Source organism: Channa argus, chromosome 6, assembly GCF_033026475.1.
Source record: "Channa argus isolate prfri chromosome 6, Channa argus male v1.0, whole genome shotgun sequence".
NCBI lineage: Eukaryota > Metazoa > Chordata > Actinopteri > Anabantiformes > Channidae > Channa > Channa argus.
In genome coordinates, this window is record NC_090202.1 from 9991364 (window position 1) to 10009519 (window position 18156).

Here is an 18156-nt window from a genome sequence, read left to right on the forward strand (position 1 = left end):
CACACACGCACACACACAAACACACACACAGGCTCTCTCTCTCTCTCCCTCTCTTTCATGGACACTCTTGCAACGGGAGTCCACGATGTGTCCGGCTGCGCGGCCAAGGCTTTTGTGAAAGTGAGGGGATTGACGCTGCCCCTGTCCCAGCCCCCTTGGCTCACACACGCACTGTTTGTTTGCTGTGTTTAAGCTCGAAGTGGTGGTGGTGGTGGTGGGGGAGGCGTTGGTGGCGGTGGGGGGGCACGGCCAGGGCAGATCAGGGGCACTGAAGAGAAGGAGAAGAAGAAGAGGAGGAGGAAGAGGAGGAAGAGAGAGTCAAAGTGGATCAGATCAACAGCAGCAGACTGAACGCTGGAAATGCCTGTCAGGTGAGTAGATAATGGATCCAACAACTTATGATTGCACACATGCATGAGTGTACACACACTTTCTCCCTCACTTACTTGATCTTGTCACACACACACACACATACTCACACAAACACACACATATACTGGACTCACTGGACAACCATGTAGGCTTAAATTGTCACCTTGAGTCAAATTTTTTGCTGTCGGTGTAAAATAATTTCCGATACGATTCTAAATTTAGATTTTAACAAGATAAAAATGCATTGTCTAAAACATTGTGTTGTATTTTGTTTAAACCATACCTAAAGTACTTAGTCTCTTTCCTTGAGATCAAATATAAGCATTTAGTGAATTTAGTGGTGAAAACTTTTTGCCGTGTCTCATTTAGGACGGAGCAGAAACCTTCAGTACATTTATTTTTACTAAATTAGTACATTTACAATTATAGTCAAACATATTTTCGCTTAAACAATAAATGATAAAATATGGAAGAGTGAAGATTTTTAAATGGTCTCTTTTTAGTGTGTGACAGTTTTGAAAATCCACTTGATAGATAAATGTGCATACTTTTGCATAAAAGTGTGGATTTATAATTTCCTATAGATGAATATTGACGTGTTTCATTTGATTAGATAATTAGACTAAATGTTTGCTCTCCCTTGGAGGCACCATTACTGCTTTTTACACAAACTGCTTTGTTCATTTCATCAATTTAGTTTACCTGACTGCAAAATGTCAGATAAGCCAAACAATTATGTGTGTTTATGTTCTGTGTGCCTTCACTAATAATTGCCCACCACTTTCTGATAAAAATTTGTCTGCTGGAGTTTGAGATACAGATGCAGAGAGTAAACGGCTGCATGTCCGTCTCCACCTGCAGAGGCAGAATTGGTCACAGTTTACTGGCTTAGTAACGTTCGCTGCCTTCAGGGTGTTTGCAGCAGGTGGTCCAAATTGGCAGAATGACTGTGACGAACGCAAAATGTTCGCTGCTGCTGTAAAGTAAATAACAACATCAAACCATCATATAGTGATTTTTAGGTTTCTACTCTGTTCGTTTTTTGCAGTAATTTTTTTTGGAGGCTTGCAACTTGAAGTAAAACTCAACACGATAGTTGAACTGTTTGTTCATAAAGGGAGAAATGTGTGTCCATGTGTGCAAGTTTGAACATACTGTGTGTATTTTTTAGGATTTCCTGCAAGAATCCCTGTGTGTGTTTATTCATCTGCATCTGTCCATGTGTAGATGTTTGCGCTGAGTGTTTATTTCACATACTTTCCCCGCGCATCAGTCCAAAGTCAACGTTTTGTGTGTGTTAAATATCTCTACAAATTGTGCTGTGCTTCATACACAGGGAACAGCATCATTTGCACACACACCTGCTGAAGTTGCAGGTGCCTCAGATAAATTTAAAACAAATAACTGCCTGCAGTGTAGAGTCACTCTTTCAGGTGTTAGGATGAGGTGTCAAAATATTACTTTTAGTGAAAACAGATGGTGTCATGAATTCAAGCAGTTTGATACCAGAGATATATTTTTTTCTATTCTTCTCAGTTTTTATGCAATGAATATTTCTACCCTGTCTGCATTGCATGGTACAGTTTATACCCCGGCCCAGTGAGCCACTAAGCCTCTGAATCCGTTTCAGCTCTTGCATGTGCAGGACGTTTTGGTCGTGACCTACCTTCGAGCCTTTTTTATTAAACCCAGAAGCAAGTTTCTTCCGGGGATTTAAGGAGTTGTGGTTTATTGCGAACAGACGACTGTGTGACAGACACTGACTTTGTGAAAATGAAAATGGTAGCAACAAAGTGTCCAGTTCAAAGACAGAAGGAAATGTGATGGAAAACGGTAGTTGTGACCCTGGGGGTGTCACTTTACTTTTTTGGCACATCAAAGATCAAAGTTGAAGATTGAAGTTTTTGAAGATTAATATTTTTTTTTTTTGCCAGTAGTACAAATGATTAACAATCAAAGAAGAACAACTGGATTTAGTTATAAATTCCCACCTACCATGTGAGCAAGGCAAACAGAAAGAAAAACTGCGTCAACTTTCATATGTCGCTTAATTTCTGAATTTTTATGAAATCTTTGTTGGCAGAAAGAACCCAACAGTCACTTTTTGTGACTCGTTGACAAGTCCTCAGGTAGACAGACATCTCACCTCTCCCTCCCTTCTTCTTTATATTCCACTCTTGATATTTTTGTCTCTCTCTGTTGCTTTCTTACACTCACTCTAAGGTGGTCAGTGTCGGGTGTGTTGACAGACAGCCGCTCACACCCTTCTTGCTCTCACTGTGCGTGTGCATGAGAGTGTGTGTGTGTGTGTGTGTGTGTGTGTGTGTGTGTGTGTGTGTGACGAGCATTGACAGACAGTGTGTGGGTCTGTGACAGAGGGTGTCAGCGCGGTGTCAGGGAGATGTGTTTAGTGTCACACTCTGCTGACCTGATCTCCGGTCGGACTGTCCACTCCGGCCCCGCTGTGGCTCCTTACATAACCCCTGCTGTCATTCACACGCTGGCCTGAAGGGATCCACCGCCAGTGTGTGCGGGCACGCTCACGCATGCAATCACATTGTGTGACATGCACACAATGTATAGACACCTACACTCACACTCATTTCATGTCTTTTTTGGTCATGCTTTAATTTATGCCATAGCATGAAGCTAAAGTTACATACGTTAACAATATATCTGGTAACATTCAAACAAAGTGTTCCGAGCATTGTGTGGGAATCTGACATGAGGCCAGTGGGTATCCTGGTTTCCCAAGTCTGCTGCAAGACACCTACACAACTTTTGCAACTCTTATCAAGAGTGTGAAACTGCTCTGAACTCTGACATTTGCACCATGCTAATTGATGTAGTAGTATTAGCATGTGGACTCTATGTTGGTGTGCACAATGTGAGTGTGCTGTCAAGTCCTGTTGTGCAGCAGACACACTGGTGTGTGTGTGTGTTAGAGAGTGTGAGTGACCCCGTGTGCTGTTCTTTGGCCTATGGATATTTGGAGGTCAGAACTGATGTGGTCTTTGCCTGTGGGAGTGGATTTACCATCTTCAGCCTTATAGAGAGCTGCATCCACTTAGCTGACTTGTCCGCAGTCAGAGGGAGAAGTTTCCGTCTTCTTTCTACCTTTTACTGGTTGTTCATCATAACGTCTATAAATTTGGGGACATCTGAAACTGTGTATATGAAGAGACCTCAAAATAACACACTTCGTGTTCCTTTAGTGTTGCCTTACATCGAGGTCGGGGTATTTAACCCCAGAATAGATTGAAGCCAGTGTTTTGACTTGTGCTGTTTTATGGACCCAGGCATTTCTCTTTTAAGTGTACATGTCAGAAGGGTCAGGGATAGTTAACTTCTTGATGGACTGTGCATTTTTCCTTAACGAATTTCCATTTTATTGCTGTTCCCTTCTCTTTAAGATGTGTTGTATTTATACCTCTGGTGAACCATGTGCTCACATTGCTTATACTAATAGAATAAAATAATACCTGAACGTCCTGGAGTTTCTTTGAAATGGGGTAAAATTATTTAAAATGACACAATTTGAAAACAATCATATAAGTTGTATCTTATCATAATTGTGTATTGTGGTCTTGCTTAGGAAGTGATAAAATTAAGTTTTCATCATGTTAGTCCTTTACACATTGTGCTCAAAATGTAAGTTTGTAGATGTATGTAAGTTAATGTAAGTTATCATACTTGTTGTGCTGCTTAAATCTTTTTTATTACTTTCAACAATGAGCAAGGTTTATTCGAAATAAATCCCAAGAGAACAATTCTCAAGGATTGATCATGTTTCTAGTAAATACTGTAAATAAATGGGATTCTGTGCACTGACTCTTCCAACTTCATATTTAATACAGTGCAGGTGAAGTGGAGCATTTCTTTTGTGTATACTCAGGCCGAGATAGATGGTAATTATGACAGGCATGGATTGGATTCTGCGTAGCTCCACGCCCGTGAGGAGTGGACATCAAAGCAAGCTCACCAAAGCTCTCTGTAATAAAAGAGGAGAAGGAGAAAGATATTGATTACCAAGGGTGAACATTAACAAATCTCTTTCTCTCTTTTTTATCTGTCCTCATCCATCCATCATTTCTCTCCCCCTCGTACTGTCTGATTTGCCTCCCTCCACCTCTACTTATGGTCTCTCCATCCCCCCTTCTCCCCCTCTCTAATCATTTATTTATTGCTGATCTCTTTATTCGCTATTCTTCCAGTTTAGGGGCCGTCCACACTGTGACTACACGGTGCTGGTTCGTTCATACAGGCCGTTATCATCATTACTTTACACCCCTCCTAAGCCCATCCTCTTGCTGCTCATCATCGCAGAGATACCTGAGGGCGGGTGGGGTCACTGTGGTCCAATCTAACGCTGTATTGATTCCATTAGATAATTAATGACCCAGGCAGGGATGAGGAGGAGCAAACAGGGGGTTTGGGGAGATGGGTGTGTACGTATAGCGGAAGGGGGGGGGGGGGGGGGGGGGGGGAGGATGGGACAGGCAAAGGGGGTGGGGGGAGAGAGAGAGGAGGGAAGGGTGAGGCCAAGGCCCATGAGGTTTGGTGAGAACCTTGGGTTGGGAGTGATCCAGAGTCGTCAAGGTCAACCGCAGCCGGCGCTCCGATACGGAAGCAGAATGCCGAGCGAGTGAGAATATGGAATACTGAGAGAGATTGGAGAGAGATCTTCATGTCCAGCAGCTGTCGATTGATCAGCGGCTGAAAAATTGTACATTAAAAAGTGTTTTGACTTCCAAATCCTGAGGTCCAACCAGGACCGTAATGCATGATAAGTAGTTTTCAGCCCTCCAACCAGAATACCAAACTTCATCTCCCCGGACACTCCAGACACTCATTTACAACTACTCAACAACATGAAAGGCGAGATAGAAAACTAGCTACATCAAATATTCTGTTCATGTTATTTCTAACTATGTTTTTTACATCTTCCATGATATTGAACATTCACTTTTTGATAAAATATTATTCACAGGAATATCTTACATCTCTGTTGTATGTGTGCACCACGTTCACCTAGAGGCAGAGATAATTAAAGATGGGTGGGGAGTTGAGAAAAACTGTTATTAATAAGATTTTATTTGAGTTACAGCGCTAAATTGATCTTATAAAAAGTTTTGCTTTTAGGGAAAACACGTCCATCACCACAATGACAGCCTTTTTGTATTGTACATGTTCATGATAAATTGCTTTGCCTTTATACACTTGACCATACCCTAAACCAGGATCCCATTCCTCAAAAAAAAAAAGAAAACTTCAAGCTCTGCTTACAGACATATCTTAAACAGTGACAGCATCAAATTAAAAAAAACGGCTCCCACTTGAAAACAGCAGATACATTTGCAAGCTCCACAAGTCTCTTGCACGCTGATCTATGGGTTGTAAGTCTTTTGCGTGTTGCGTTTGTGTTGATGAGTGAAATGTGTCAAACTAAGAGGAAAAGAAATTATCTAAAATTGCAGCTTGCATATTAAAATTTTGAAGAAACGGGCCCAAGGGACATAACAATCACTGTACAGGGCCATCGAGATGCCCCCTAATTGTCAACTTCTATGGAAGCGAAGACATACATATACAGACACATATACACATTAACCTTATTTGTTTTATTTTCTGTATTAAAATTACATAGATAAACATAGATTTTAATTCTTCAGAATTCAACAAAAAGGATAAAAGTCCTTCGAACTGGAACTGATCTTTGCATTATATAGGCTTTGGTCCTTGTCTTCACCTTTGCATGATCAGGATGTGCATGTTGTCTCCAGTGGGCTGTGAGAGCTCCTCTGCCTCCACATTCACAGTCTTGGCCAGGCTCTGTATTGGGCCCCAGGGGCTGGAGAGATGAGGCATAAAACAACCATGTCTCTACCTAGGGGAGCTGGTGGCATGGCAGTGGGGCTATTGTCTGTCTCCGTGCTGTTTGACTTAAATGTGTTCATTTGCCTGATGCCCCTGACTCCCTGTGGGTAGGGGCGTCTCGGGCAGAGGAGGGGCATGCTAACGAACCTCTGACAGCTGGAGCCCTAATTAGACGTCCCTGCTGAAGATAAACAGAGCGGGAGCCAAGCGAGCAGCGAGAGAAAAATGCACAGCAAACACCGGCTGTGAACGCTCGCCGCAGTGCCCTCCCTGTTGCTGTTGAGACCATGCCAAAAGAGCATGGCTTTATAAGGGCAGGGGTCTCAAACACACACTTATGTGCACACACGCGCATCCACAACACTTTTGAATATGTAACGCTGCAGCAACACATTGCGAACGCCTGCGGTCACAAATGATACAGGTTGAGCTCCACAGCTGTGGGCGTGGCATATTTTTATCCTCCGAGCTCTCCGAAGTAACACTCTCCCTTTTCATTGATTTCCCAGTGTGCCATTACAGAACAAGTCGAGTCCATTCTGTTGAGCAGATTGTTTCACACTCTCTGTCTAGATGACACTTGTGACATTCAGCCTGTTGTGCTGCTAGCTAGCTGGAGCATTAGCAGTCAAAGTGGCGGGGTCCATTTGGGTGAGTGCATTAATGGGCCGCTCAACCTGCGACAAGGTTATGAGGCTGATTGAATAATTACTGTGGAGGCCCCTGTCCATTACGCCCCTGTGTCTGGCCAGATAGAGGGAGCGAGATGGAGAGATAGACTGAGACAAAAAGATGGAGACAGAGATTAGATAATCACAGATTGGGTCAATTAAGAGATAAACCTACAAGTATGGAAGGGAAAAGGACGTGCATGTGCATGTTTGTGAGGCAGTGAAAATTTGAGAATAAATATCTTCCTGCCTGCGTCTCCTTTTGATCTCTCCATCCCACTGTACACAGACTAATTTGGCATGTAGTGCATTTATCCAGGTGAGATAGAGAAGGTGACAAAGGTGAAGTTGTTAGACAGAGGTGCACTGCCCTCGGCTCGACCCTGTCTCCTCTTCAGCAGACTCCATGAAAAGAGGACTGTCAATGTTTTACTGTAGCCTGGAAGCTTGAGGAGAAATGATATAGGTTTCCTATAGCTGAACGAAGCCCCAGCCTTACACCTTAAGCCCTGGACAAAATATTCTGTCGATGTAAGTGCCGTGTGAAGAAGCTAATCCTAAAGCTGAATGGTCAACCAAATTGATCGAATTCGATAAGTGAACATTTCATTTATCCTTATCAATGTAAACTTTACAGCTTACTGTCATAAAAAATTAAGTTGATATCCCTCAACACTACTTGGCTGTTAGTTCCCAGTGACATGGCCATAGAGAGGTAACGTTACTTTGATGCTGAGTCAAACATTCAATTCCAGAAGGAAATATCTCCGTAACTCAGTGGGCAGGTAGCCATGGAATTGTATACAGACATTCATGGTCCCCAGAAGATGAGTGATTTCAGGTTGGTAATCTCATAACTTTGCACTAGTGCCACCAGTAGGTATAAAACATGAATATATAGACTGATCAGCTACAGATGTGTGTAATAAAAGTTTCAAGAAGCCGGTTATTGTATATTTAGTACCTTTGGGCAGCATTTAAATGGTAACATTTTTTATTTGGTAAAAACCAGTATTATTCACAGTACACAGTCGCTTTAGTATCATCTAACCATCTAAAGGCCACAATTTTTCTTACCTACAACAAAAATCGTTTAGCTTATAAACTGTCCATGAGATACCCCTGCTTGTTTCATTAACCTGTACTCTATGATTTTGTGTGAATCCTCTTAACATGTCACATGTCACTTCACACCAAGATTCCATATAACATCTCAAGCTCTCACCTACTCCTGTAGATAAAGTCCTAAAGTTCTTTGCAAAGTGTCATTCCTCACTGGTTGTTCTATGTACTAAACCTGTCATTGTCTTCTGGTTGTGTCCCTGATTATCTTGAGCTGCCACCATCCAACTTGCATTGCCTTTGATCTGTGGAAGATCTGTGAAAGACTGTTTTTAAGTGTTTGGGAAAGTTCAGTCAGGTTTTAAAGAGCACTATACCACTGAGCCTGTGTATTTCCTTAACTCTGGATTTAAAGGATTTTAACTATGCATTTCCGTACGCAAAATGGAGGTTTAGTTGTGCATGTCACGAAACATTATTATTATGTGTATGCAAGATGTAATAATATGTAAGACTGGTCAAAACATTTCAGTAGTAGCTTTTAATCAATATCACAAGTGGTTAAAAAAAACTAAAACATTTTGAGCTTGTAGATAATTACTGCCATCTACATTCTTTGTCATTTGTGTCACAGTTGCTGTTTTCTTTGCTGTGATCTCAGTTTGGCTTCTGTTTATGTTGTGGAAAAGGAAGTTTCTGAACAATAATGCCAATTATGCTGCCATTGTGTATGTGTGCGGGTTGATAGAAAGCAGGTCTATCTAAGGCCTTTAGGACTGCTGATTAAGATGAATGCTCAGTTTTAATCTCGGTTGACCTGACCGCCGGGCTTTGATACTGTTGATCACATTATTCTGATTATGAGAGTCTATGACTGTGTGGGTTTGTTTGTGAATGGTCTTATACTGTTCCTCAAAGAGTAAATGGTCTGATGGATTTCAAAGCTCCACATTAACAATGTCTTCTTTTTCATGTTCTCAAAATGTCACCAAAATCTATTTAAATGTGAGCTGTAGAGACACTAAAACCATCACACACACGCTCATTTCCTAGCGTTTAGATCAATGTTACGTTCTCCTAAAAGGCATAAAACAAAAACCGCAAACTGTACAAAATGCAGCAGATAAACAGTAAATTACTCACAAAAAGCGAGATCATATTACTCTCGTTTTTTGTTTTCAGTCTTTTACACTGGCTACCGGTTTCCTACACAATTGAATTTAAGATCTGACATGTTCCTTTTAAAGCGCTTAATGGCCTGGCCCCAGACTACATCACTCATAGCAACCTGAAGGGAGTCTGAGGTCTTTCGGCAGTCGAGGTGTAAGACTAAAGGGGGCACAGCTTGTACTATTAGGGCATCTCAGACGCAAGGCTTGTATTACTTGATTTGATAAGGATATGTATTGTGTTTATGTATGTGGGTGCATAGGGATTATACACGTACAAGTATTATTTTTATTATTCAGAAAGCACTTGGTAACATCTGCTTTTGGTAGGTGCTATATAAATAAACATATTATTATTATTATTATTATTATTATTATTATTATTATTATTATTATTATTATTATTATTATTATTATTATTATTATAAAAATGGATTGTGGTTTACTTTTACTGCCTAAATACAGAATAAAAGTACTAAAGGTAAGTGGACGATCCTTTTTCAACAGCTGTTCTGTCTGTGTTAAATGCCTCATTGACTCTACTGTCTTTGAAATTGGTTCAAGAAGTTTTCATGCATGAATTAAATGTTGGTGGTTGTAGCTAAGATTTATGAAATGATATCAGCTAAACCTGCCCAAGTTCTGCTGACCCCGCTTAGCCAAGGTCAGCATAGCCATGCTCAAATTTGAGATATACTCCATTTTCTACTGACCCGGCCAAGCATTATTGACTTGATTGTGCTGACCCAGCCGAGTCAAAGACAGAGCGAGTTAGAGGGTAAGAGGCGAAAAGAGAGAGAGAGAGAGAGAGAGAGAGAGAGAGAGAGAGGGAGGGCATCTCAGGCCCAAGGGCATGACATCGCGATGCTCAGGGCCACACTAGCCCTTTAAATGTCAACACAGAGGAGGGAGGGGGAGGGGGACTGGTGAGGAGCGGGGCTCTGTTTGAGAAAAGGGAAGAATATTGGCAACTTCTAACACAGGGTGGAAGAGGGTGGTGTTGGAAACCGGCAGAAGGCGGCAAAAGATGTGGGAGAATTGGCAGTGGACAGAATGTGTTTTGTCTTTAGAGATATTTGCTTTACACTCCAGTTTGCAGACAAGTTTGAAGTAGAATGAGGGAAGACATTTGGAGATCTGTGATTTTCAGCTTAATTGTGACTTCAAAGGAGACTCAGTGTTTTGTCTGATGTCTTTTACCTTGGGAACAGCACCTGACCTTTAGGTGGGGAAGTACATAGTGTGTAGGCTACCCAATTGCTCCCTCTCAACCTTGTTCTTTTCCTCTTTCCGTAAACCTCCAGTCTTGACAAACACGTTCAGAAATGCCATTTTTTTAAGCTAGATGAAGTAAGAAGATGTGAGATTGGTTTACATCCAAGTATTTTAATGCAAATTAATTATATTCTATGTGAAAAGGGATGAATGGAAACTGCAAATGGAATAAAAATATCACCTTTTTTTATTGAAAGAAAAAGTCTTCCACACTTCCAGCTTAGAAATCAGTCTGTGAAAAACTATAGAAATGCATTTGCTAATTTAAAAAATGACAGGCCTCACTAAAACGTGTTAAATGTAACATTCCCCAAAATGCTCTAAGAGTTGTTCATCACTATTTCATGTCTATTATTGTTGAATGATGGGCCCTACATGATTCACTGACTTTTTCCTCCTCTTTTTCCTTCTCTGCTGTCTCTCATGGATCTCCAGGTCTGAGTCTGTCACGTCCTCAGCCAATCAGAGCCTTCGTTAGCAGCGGCGTCGGCACGTGATTGGGAGAAGGATGGCAACCATGCCGTTTGTCAGTGAGGGGAAGTGCGTGAGTGTGGAGTGGGATTTCCTACAAGGACTACTGGCCAAGCCTCCCACCCTGCCCTGGTGAGAAACTCCACACACACACACATACACACACACACACACACACACACAGTATCTGATACTGTATAAGCCTGTGTGCATGCCCATGAATTAATCTCTGCAAGGTGAAATCCATACATTAACACCCTTCCACACACTGACAGCCTGAAGAATTTCCTATCAATGAAACACATCCAGAAGACGTCTTCTCGGAGCTACATATAACCTGTATTGTTGCCCACCTGCCAATCCTGTCAGAGCCGTGAATCCCCCCTCCCCCCCCCCCTTAGTGGGAGATTAAGTAAATTTGGCTGGAATTATTAATGGGCAGTCATTTAGAAGCGGATATAAAAACTAAGCAGAATCAATGTGTGTGTATTGATTGTTCTCGGTGGCTGGGGTCGAGGCAGTATAATAATGAGATGTTACAGAGGCTGGCAGCATGAGTCCACAACACACACACACACAAACACACTGTTTTCACTTATTAGAGAATTGCAGGGAGAAATACAACAGCTGTGTCACTGATTAAGATATAAACATGTACATATACTTGGTGCAGCTTTGTTCTTTTCTTTCTTTGCCACACACACAACTGGTGGTCTTTCTTAGGATGAGAAACAACAACACAGACATGGGGGAGAAAGGCTTGTTCTTCTTTCACTCCTTCACACACACACACACATACAGATTCACACACAGGCACACACACTTTATTCCAGCGCAGCACCAACACAAATTGTGAAGTGGCTGTGACAACATAATTCCACCACTCAGGCCCCATTGAGGAGAGTCAATACCCAATCAGAGAGACAGGCTACCTGAGCCCCGGCCCCCCTCTGTCACTCCGCCCCTCCCTCTCCTATTGATCCCTCAATCACGGCTTCAGCTCACTTGCCTGGGACCAGATGAGAGAGAGGGTGGAATGAGGGTTTGGAGGGAGGGAAAGTGAGAGATAGGTAGCAAGGCATTGTGTACGTATGTGTGTGTGTTCTCATATGGATTTTGGAGCAAATGGCATTATTAGGACTCTGCTCTGCCAGATAGAAGAAGGGAGTTTGTCTGTAATTACTAGGCTAGTCTGCAATAGATGGGTCAGGAGGGAGATTGTTTCACTTGAATTGCAGGAGCCATTACCATTATATGTATTTATGAGATGAGTTTTCTGGATTCATGCTCAGGTCATTTATACAAAGCATGAATCAATCAACAGGTGGTCAGTAAGTGGCCATTATGTGAAACCCGTTACCAGTTTCTACCATCTTACACAGTGCTGATTCAGACTATTTTCTCTGCCCTTCTGTTCTTTTCTCTCCTCTGTGCATTTATCTGTTTCTTCCATTTTACTTCCATTTTCAACACCACCAACCCCCTTCCCCCCGTCTATCACATCCTAAATTCGGCCTACCCTGTCCAACCTTCAGTCTCCAGAACCTGCGTAAAGAGAAATCTCGCAATGCTGCTCGTTCGAGGCGGGGAAAGGAGAATTTCGAGTTCTTTGAGCTGGCTAAAATGCTCCCTCTGCCCGGGGCCATCACCAGCCAACTGGACAAGGCCTCCGTCATTCGACTAACTATTAGCTACCTGCACATGCGCACCTTTGCCAGCCAGGGTGACCCGCCCTGGAGCCCTCTGCTGGAAGGAGACAGCAACTGCAGCAAAGGTGAGCAAACAGAAACCCTTAAAAAATTAAAAAATAAATACTATGATGCGTAAAAGCGTGTTTAGACACAAAAATTTACCTTAAGTTATTTCCACACATTTTTGCCCATTTGTGTTAATTTACTCTAAAAAGCCACCACATGTGTGTTATCTGTAAGCTGCCTATCCAGAAATGAACATATCTGTGCAAGTGTGGAAAGAAAGACAATCCTTTTTGGCCAATCAGGCCACCACATCTTATCTATCAAAACACAAAGTTAGCAGACAACATGATCACAGCTACCATTAAGAACACAGAGGTCACGTCCTCAATTCTCCTAAGTATTTTTGAGGTTTTAGTGAACGAAGGGAGTTAAAAATTCTGCACATTTTCTGGGCTGATTCCAGGATGCTCTTTGGATTTACTGATCAATTTTAGCCAAAGACATGTTTCAAATGGTCATTCTCCCAGCAGATAATCATTTCTGGCAGCCTATAGAGGACTGGAAACAGCATTTTGACATTTGTGTTGGGTAATTAAGTCAACACATTAGTGAATAATTGCATGAAATATAATAAATCTGAAACATTAAACTATTAGGACCTTTTCTTTGGGTGGAGAAAACATGAACTCATTACCTCAGTTTTTAAAATCACGGCTACATTCCTGATTGGAAATGTTTTCATAGTTTGTTAGCTTTTAGACTTTTAATTGATTTGTCACGTGCAGATTGTGTTTATTGTAGCTGTTCGCAAATGTAAAGTGTAACAATAGCAGCATGCTGACGTAAATCAAAGTGATTTTCCTTTTTCTCAGCTGATGATTCCTTTCATTTAACTTATAGGACAATTATACAGCACAGATAAATGTGCTAATGCTTTAATGTTGCCAGTGGACACAAACTGCTGAATCTCTCTTTCAATCAAAAGCAGTTTTCAATACTCTGACTCCTGCTCACAGAGACACCCCACAAAACAAAAATCCAGTTATCAGACTCAAGCACATGATCCTTCACAAGCCAGTTCACATACATGTACATATACAAACACCTATAGGCTTGTGTGAGAATGAGTTTATGCTTATGTTTGTGTGTGTGTGTGTGTGTGTGTGTGTATGAAAAAGAGAGAAATACACAAAGAGGGAGGAAACTATTGGCGCGATTTGTAATTACAGAAATTAACTATATAACAAGGACAGTGTAATTATACAGCCTGTCTAATTGCTACTATTACTGAGGGGAAACGAAGCAGCAACAGTACAATTAAGGGTGTGTGTGTTCATGTCTGCTCTTGTTGAATTTGAGGAAGCATACAGAGTGTGGCTCACTTTACCACAATAGTCACCACAAATTCCTGATGACATGTCATAATTTAAATACTAAAATATTGTATGTTGACTCGGGCATGTTTTTGGCACCGGAGTGTATTGACACTCAACATATGTGAAGGGACACTGACTTTACACACAGTGATCAGGAAAGTTGGAAAGGGGAAACGGAAACCAGCATGAACAAACCGCTAAAGTTGTTACATGTCACCTAGCAATGATGTTTCCAATGACAAGGGACCGCGTGTTAAAGCACAATTAAAAGCAAAAGTGATAAACAGGATAATACCCTCTGAGATGCAACTCTGTGATCGTAAGCGGTGGCAAAAAGGCCCAGTAACCACCTGACGCAAAGTAGAGGCAGTATTGTTCCATCTGGTATTTTCCCCTTAATTATTTTTCATAAATATGAAATGAATATGTAAAAAAAAAAAACGTGTCAGTGGCTGTCCAGCACTGACATTTGAAATGACTTTTTACACACACACACAGAAGTGTGACTAATACTAATCACATCAGCAATATTAAACTGTAAGATTAGTCAATAATTTGATTTATTGATATTAGCAAGCCACCACAAATACCAGGGATGTTCAAACCAAGTGTTTTTTTTTTTTTTTTTTTATGTCAATCCAATATAAGATACCATGGAACTGAGACTGAGCGTAAGAATCTCATGAAGCTTCCAGTAATAATTTTTGATACTTTTGAGTGTTTTGTATTCACTGCTATGTGCTCTATTGAGTGTGAAAGAAAATTCGGAGGTTTGATTTTTTTTTTTTGTGCCATATCTGAGCAACCAAACCAAACCAAAAGTATCTGACAGTCTATAATATACATCCCGAGTCCTAAACCCAAGCTATAGTAAAATCTACTTTTGTATAGAATCCTCTGGGATCCATCGACATCTAATCAGCCATGCAGCACTGCACAATGTGAGTGTCTGGGTGATATCCATACCGTAGAACACTTACACGCCGGCGTGGCCTTGACTGTGCTCTACACATAGTGAATTGTTTTGCCTCAGTGGTCCAGGCGTTTCCTTCGGCCTTGATACAAAATATCTGCTCTTTAGTATAGTATGTGTGCAGGTAGCTGTTCTGTCCTCTGCACGTACTGGACATTTGGTAGAAAGACAGATGTGAGATATTCTGCTCACACAACTGTAAATATATAGGACCCTGTTGCAGGTGCGGGAAGGCCATGGAAAATGGTGAGGCACTTGTGAAATAGAATGATGGTGTGGATGGTGTCCTCCTCTAGGTATGTAATCACATCTGATACCTTAAGTATTTAGTTAAATCGTTGCAGTTCTTACAAGCAGGTCACATTCTCAGAGGGACCGAAGCTGAATATGCGATGCTAATTTGGACATCCGTTTTAACAAGTCTACCCACAATGCATTGGTGGGGTTTTAAGTGTGATGCATGACTTTGATTCCGTTAGTGGAATGTGGTCAGAGATCCAACTCAAAGGGAGAGAAGGACAGAGAGCAGGGGAAGGGAAAATGTTGAGGGAATAAAGAGAGAAAGAGGGGAGGAAGGAGAATGGAGTGTCGGCAGAGAGGAGGTGTGGGGGGAGGTTGCATTCCTCCATACTCCCTCTTGTCTGTGGGTTTTGGGATGGGTGAGGGTGAGCAGACAAGGAAGGAAGGTGGAGGGTGGAGGAGAGGAGAGGGATGTAGCGAAGAGGAGGGGCCGGTGTGGCTTTTGTCTGCTTCCCACGTTTCAAAGCCAGTCTTGAAAAATGAATAGACAGAGGAAAATCAATTGCATGACCTTCACAGGGAGAAAGAGGGAGAGGAGAGAGAGATTGAGAGAGCAGGAGAGGGGGGAAAGATGGAGGAGAGAGACAAATTATGGAAGGGAGGAGAAAGCGAAAAGGAAAGATTGAAGGGAGGAGAAGTGTGACCCTTAAAGTTCATTCCCATTCAGTGTATGTAAGTGTAGGCAACTATTTGCACACTCAATTCAAGGAGTAAAACCTTTTATTTGAAATCCTTCATATTTTGAAATACTTAATATTGACTAAAATTTGCTTTGGGAAACAGTTTTGTGTGTTTCTATATTCTTTTTTAAATTCTCCCAATAAATGATATTTTTGGTTTCTTTTTACCCGACCCTTATTTTGTAGCTTCTTTTTTAAAAACCTTTTCTTCTTTTCACTTTTCACTGTTGGTTTTGATAACGCTGTACCTGACTAATTTATAAAGTCTGGACCCAGCAGCAACATTAAAAAAAAAAAAAAAAACCAAATTAATTGTCAGATGGTCATACAGGATGAAGACCAGCACACTTTAGCCAGATTAGTTAAGATTTTAATTATTTCATTTGCAATTTAAACTAAAAGTACCAGGTAAATAGTGTGGACCTAAGTTGGCTAAGTTGGTCAAATATTATATACAGTAAATCAAACTTTTATAAGAGTAACTTTATAAAACCAGTCTCTTCATAAAACCAGTCTATTTTATCTTTAACTTTTAATATTAGTATTAAGTGATAAGCTGTCATGTACTTTTGATAATTTAAGTAATGTTGAATACAATATATCATCACTGAGAGTAACCTTTGTTCAGAGCCCCAATGTGAAAATTATAATAATGTATTTTGTAGTCCATGTTTCCACAGACTGTGCATTTTAGATTTAAGCAAATACTTAATATAAATTCTTGTAAAATGTACATTTAAAGTAAAACATTTGGTGGCATGAATTCTCTCTCCATTCTCTGGCAACTCAGACATATACAACATCACCAGATGCAATATGGCAGCTGGAGAATCCCTCAGCCCTTTACAAGGTACAGTACAATGACAACTCACTGGCAGCAACAGGGCCAGCTGAAGTGTTTTACTGTCTCTGTTAGTGAGGTCAAACACACCTCTCTCTTCTCCAGCACTGGTGACATTGACTTTCATTCCGCCTCCACTATTTCCTTCTCCCTCTCTTTCTCTCTCTCCACTCCGTTGTTTCAATGCCTCCGTCTCCCCCACCGCTTTGCGTGCTCCCTGCGTCTGCCTCCCATCTAATTCACAGCGTTTAAAGCAGCTGGGGCTTTTAAGGGAAGTTAATTGCACTCAAATTATGTTCGACCACAAAAGGAGCGAAGGAGGAGACGCAGAGAGATAGAACAGAGGTAGAGGGAAGGAGGGATGTCAGAGTGAGAAGATAATTGCACTAGGGAAGGATGCTGCGATTAGGGTCACTCTTTCTCTCCCTGTCTGTCCAACAGCCGAAACGTCACATTTGGACGGTGGTAAACAACTTGGCAGATGATCAGGCTCTTGTTTTGAAAGGGTGATGGAGCCAAACTTGAGAGAGATATATGGACAAGAAAACAGAGAGCGGGAGCTTGAGAGAGAGAGAGGTTCACCAGATCTGTTATCTGTTTGGTTCCTATGGTTACATCCTAACCTGGTTAAAAAGGTTGACACTCTGAGGATGGAACGAACACAGTGTGTGTACGTCAGTGTGCGTAGGATGTTTGAATGTGTGTCCATATATGTATGTGTTCAACCATTACTTGTGGATTTAACTGGGACTAAATTATGTATTAGACGGAGGTATAATGAAAATCATTCAAATGAAATTTCTATCCTTTCTTCTCATGGAGCGCTGGGGAGACCCAGAGGATTGACCTGCGAGTCAGACTATAATTAACGTGTCCGATCGCGCCCCGTCCCATTCTGCCTCCTATTCCCACAATGAAATTAAACCTTGCAGCAGCAGAGTCCTGGGAAGCTAATGAAATGGGAGCGTGGCAGAATGGAGCGATCAAAGATCTCAGGTGCACACACAGCTCTGCAACCCGGTCTGTACACAGACGGGTACATTTCACCCGCACGTACGCAGGAGATAAATACATATTCAGATATAACATTTTAGAGAAGCCTTCTCGCTTATTACAGCTTGGTTTTGTGATAATGTCCTCACATTTTACTAACCAAGGTAATTGCTAATATTTGAAAGCGTCAGACAGACAGGGCGAGGAATGAGTCATCAGTGTCATTAGGCCAATCGTGCAGGGTGTAAACAAGCCAACAATTTATCCCGAAAATCTAATTCGCTTGGCACCATCCAAAACACTGGCTGTTAATCCCCCAGTAGTCACTAGTATAATTCATTAGGTTTTTGTCCAACTGGGTACAATTCTGTATTTCTCAGTACTGTATTGAATGTGGGC

General features: G+C 41.4%; 1 protein-coding gene across 2 annotated transcripts in view; it reads left to right on the forward strand.

Annotated features, from left to right (window-relative positions):
* The first annotated feature begins 218 nt into the window (after positions 1–218).
* The window catches only part of npas1 (neuronal PAS domain protein 1), a 36830-nt gene continuing 18892 nt past the window's right edge, over positions 219–18156 (forward strand). For both annotated transcript variants that reach the window (XM_067508480.1, XM_067508481.1), the window contains exons 1-3: positions 219–371; positions 10862–11029; positions 12433–12671. In XM_067508480.1, coding sequence (XP_067364581.1) covers positions 10935–11029; positions 12433–12671 — 334 coding nt within the window. In that variant the 5' untranslated portion in view covers positions 219–371; positions 10862–10934. The remainder of the gene's footprint in view (positions 372–10861; positions 11030–12432; positions 12672–18156) is intronic.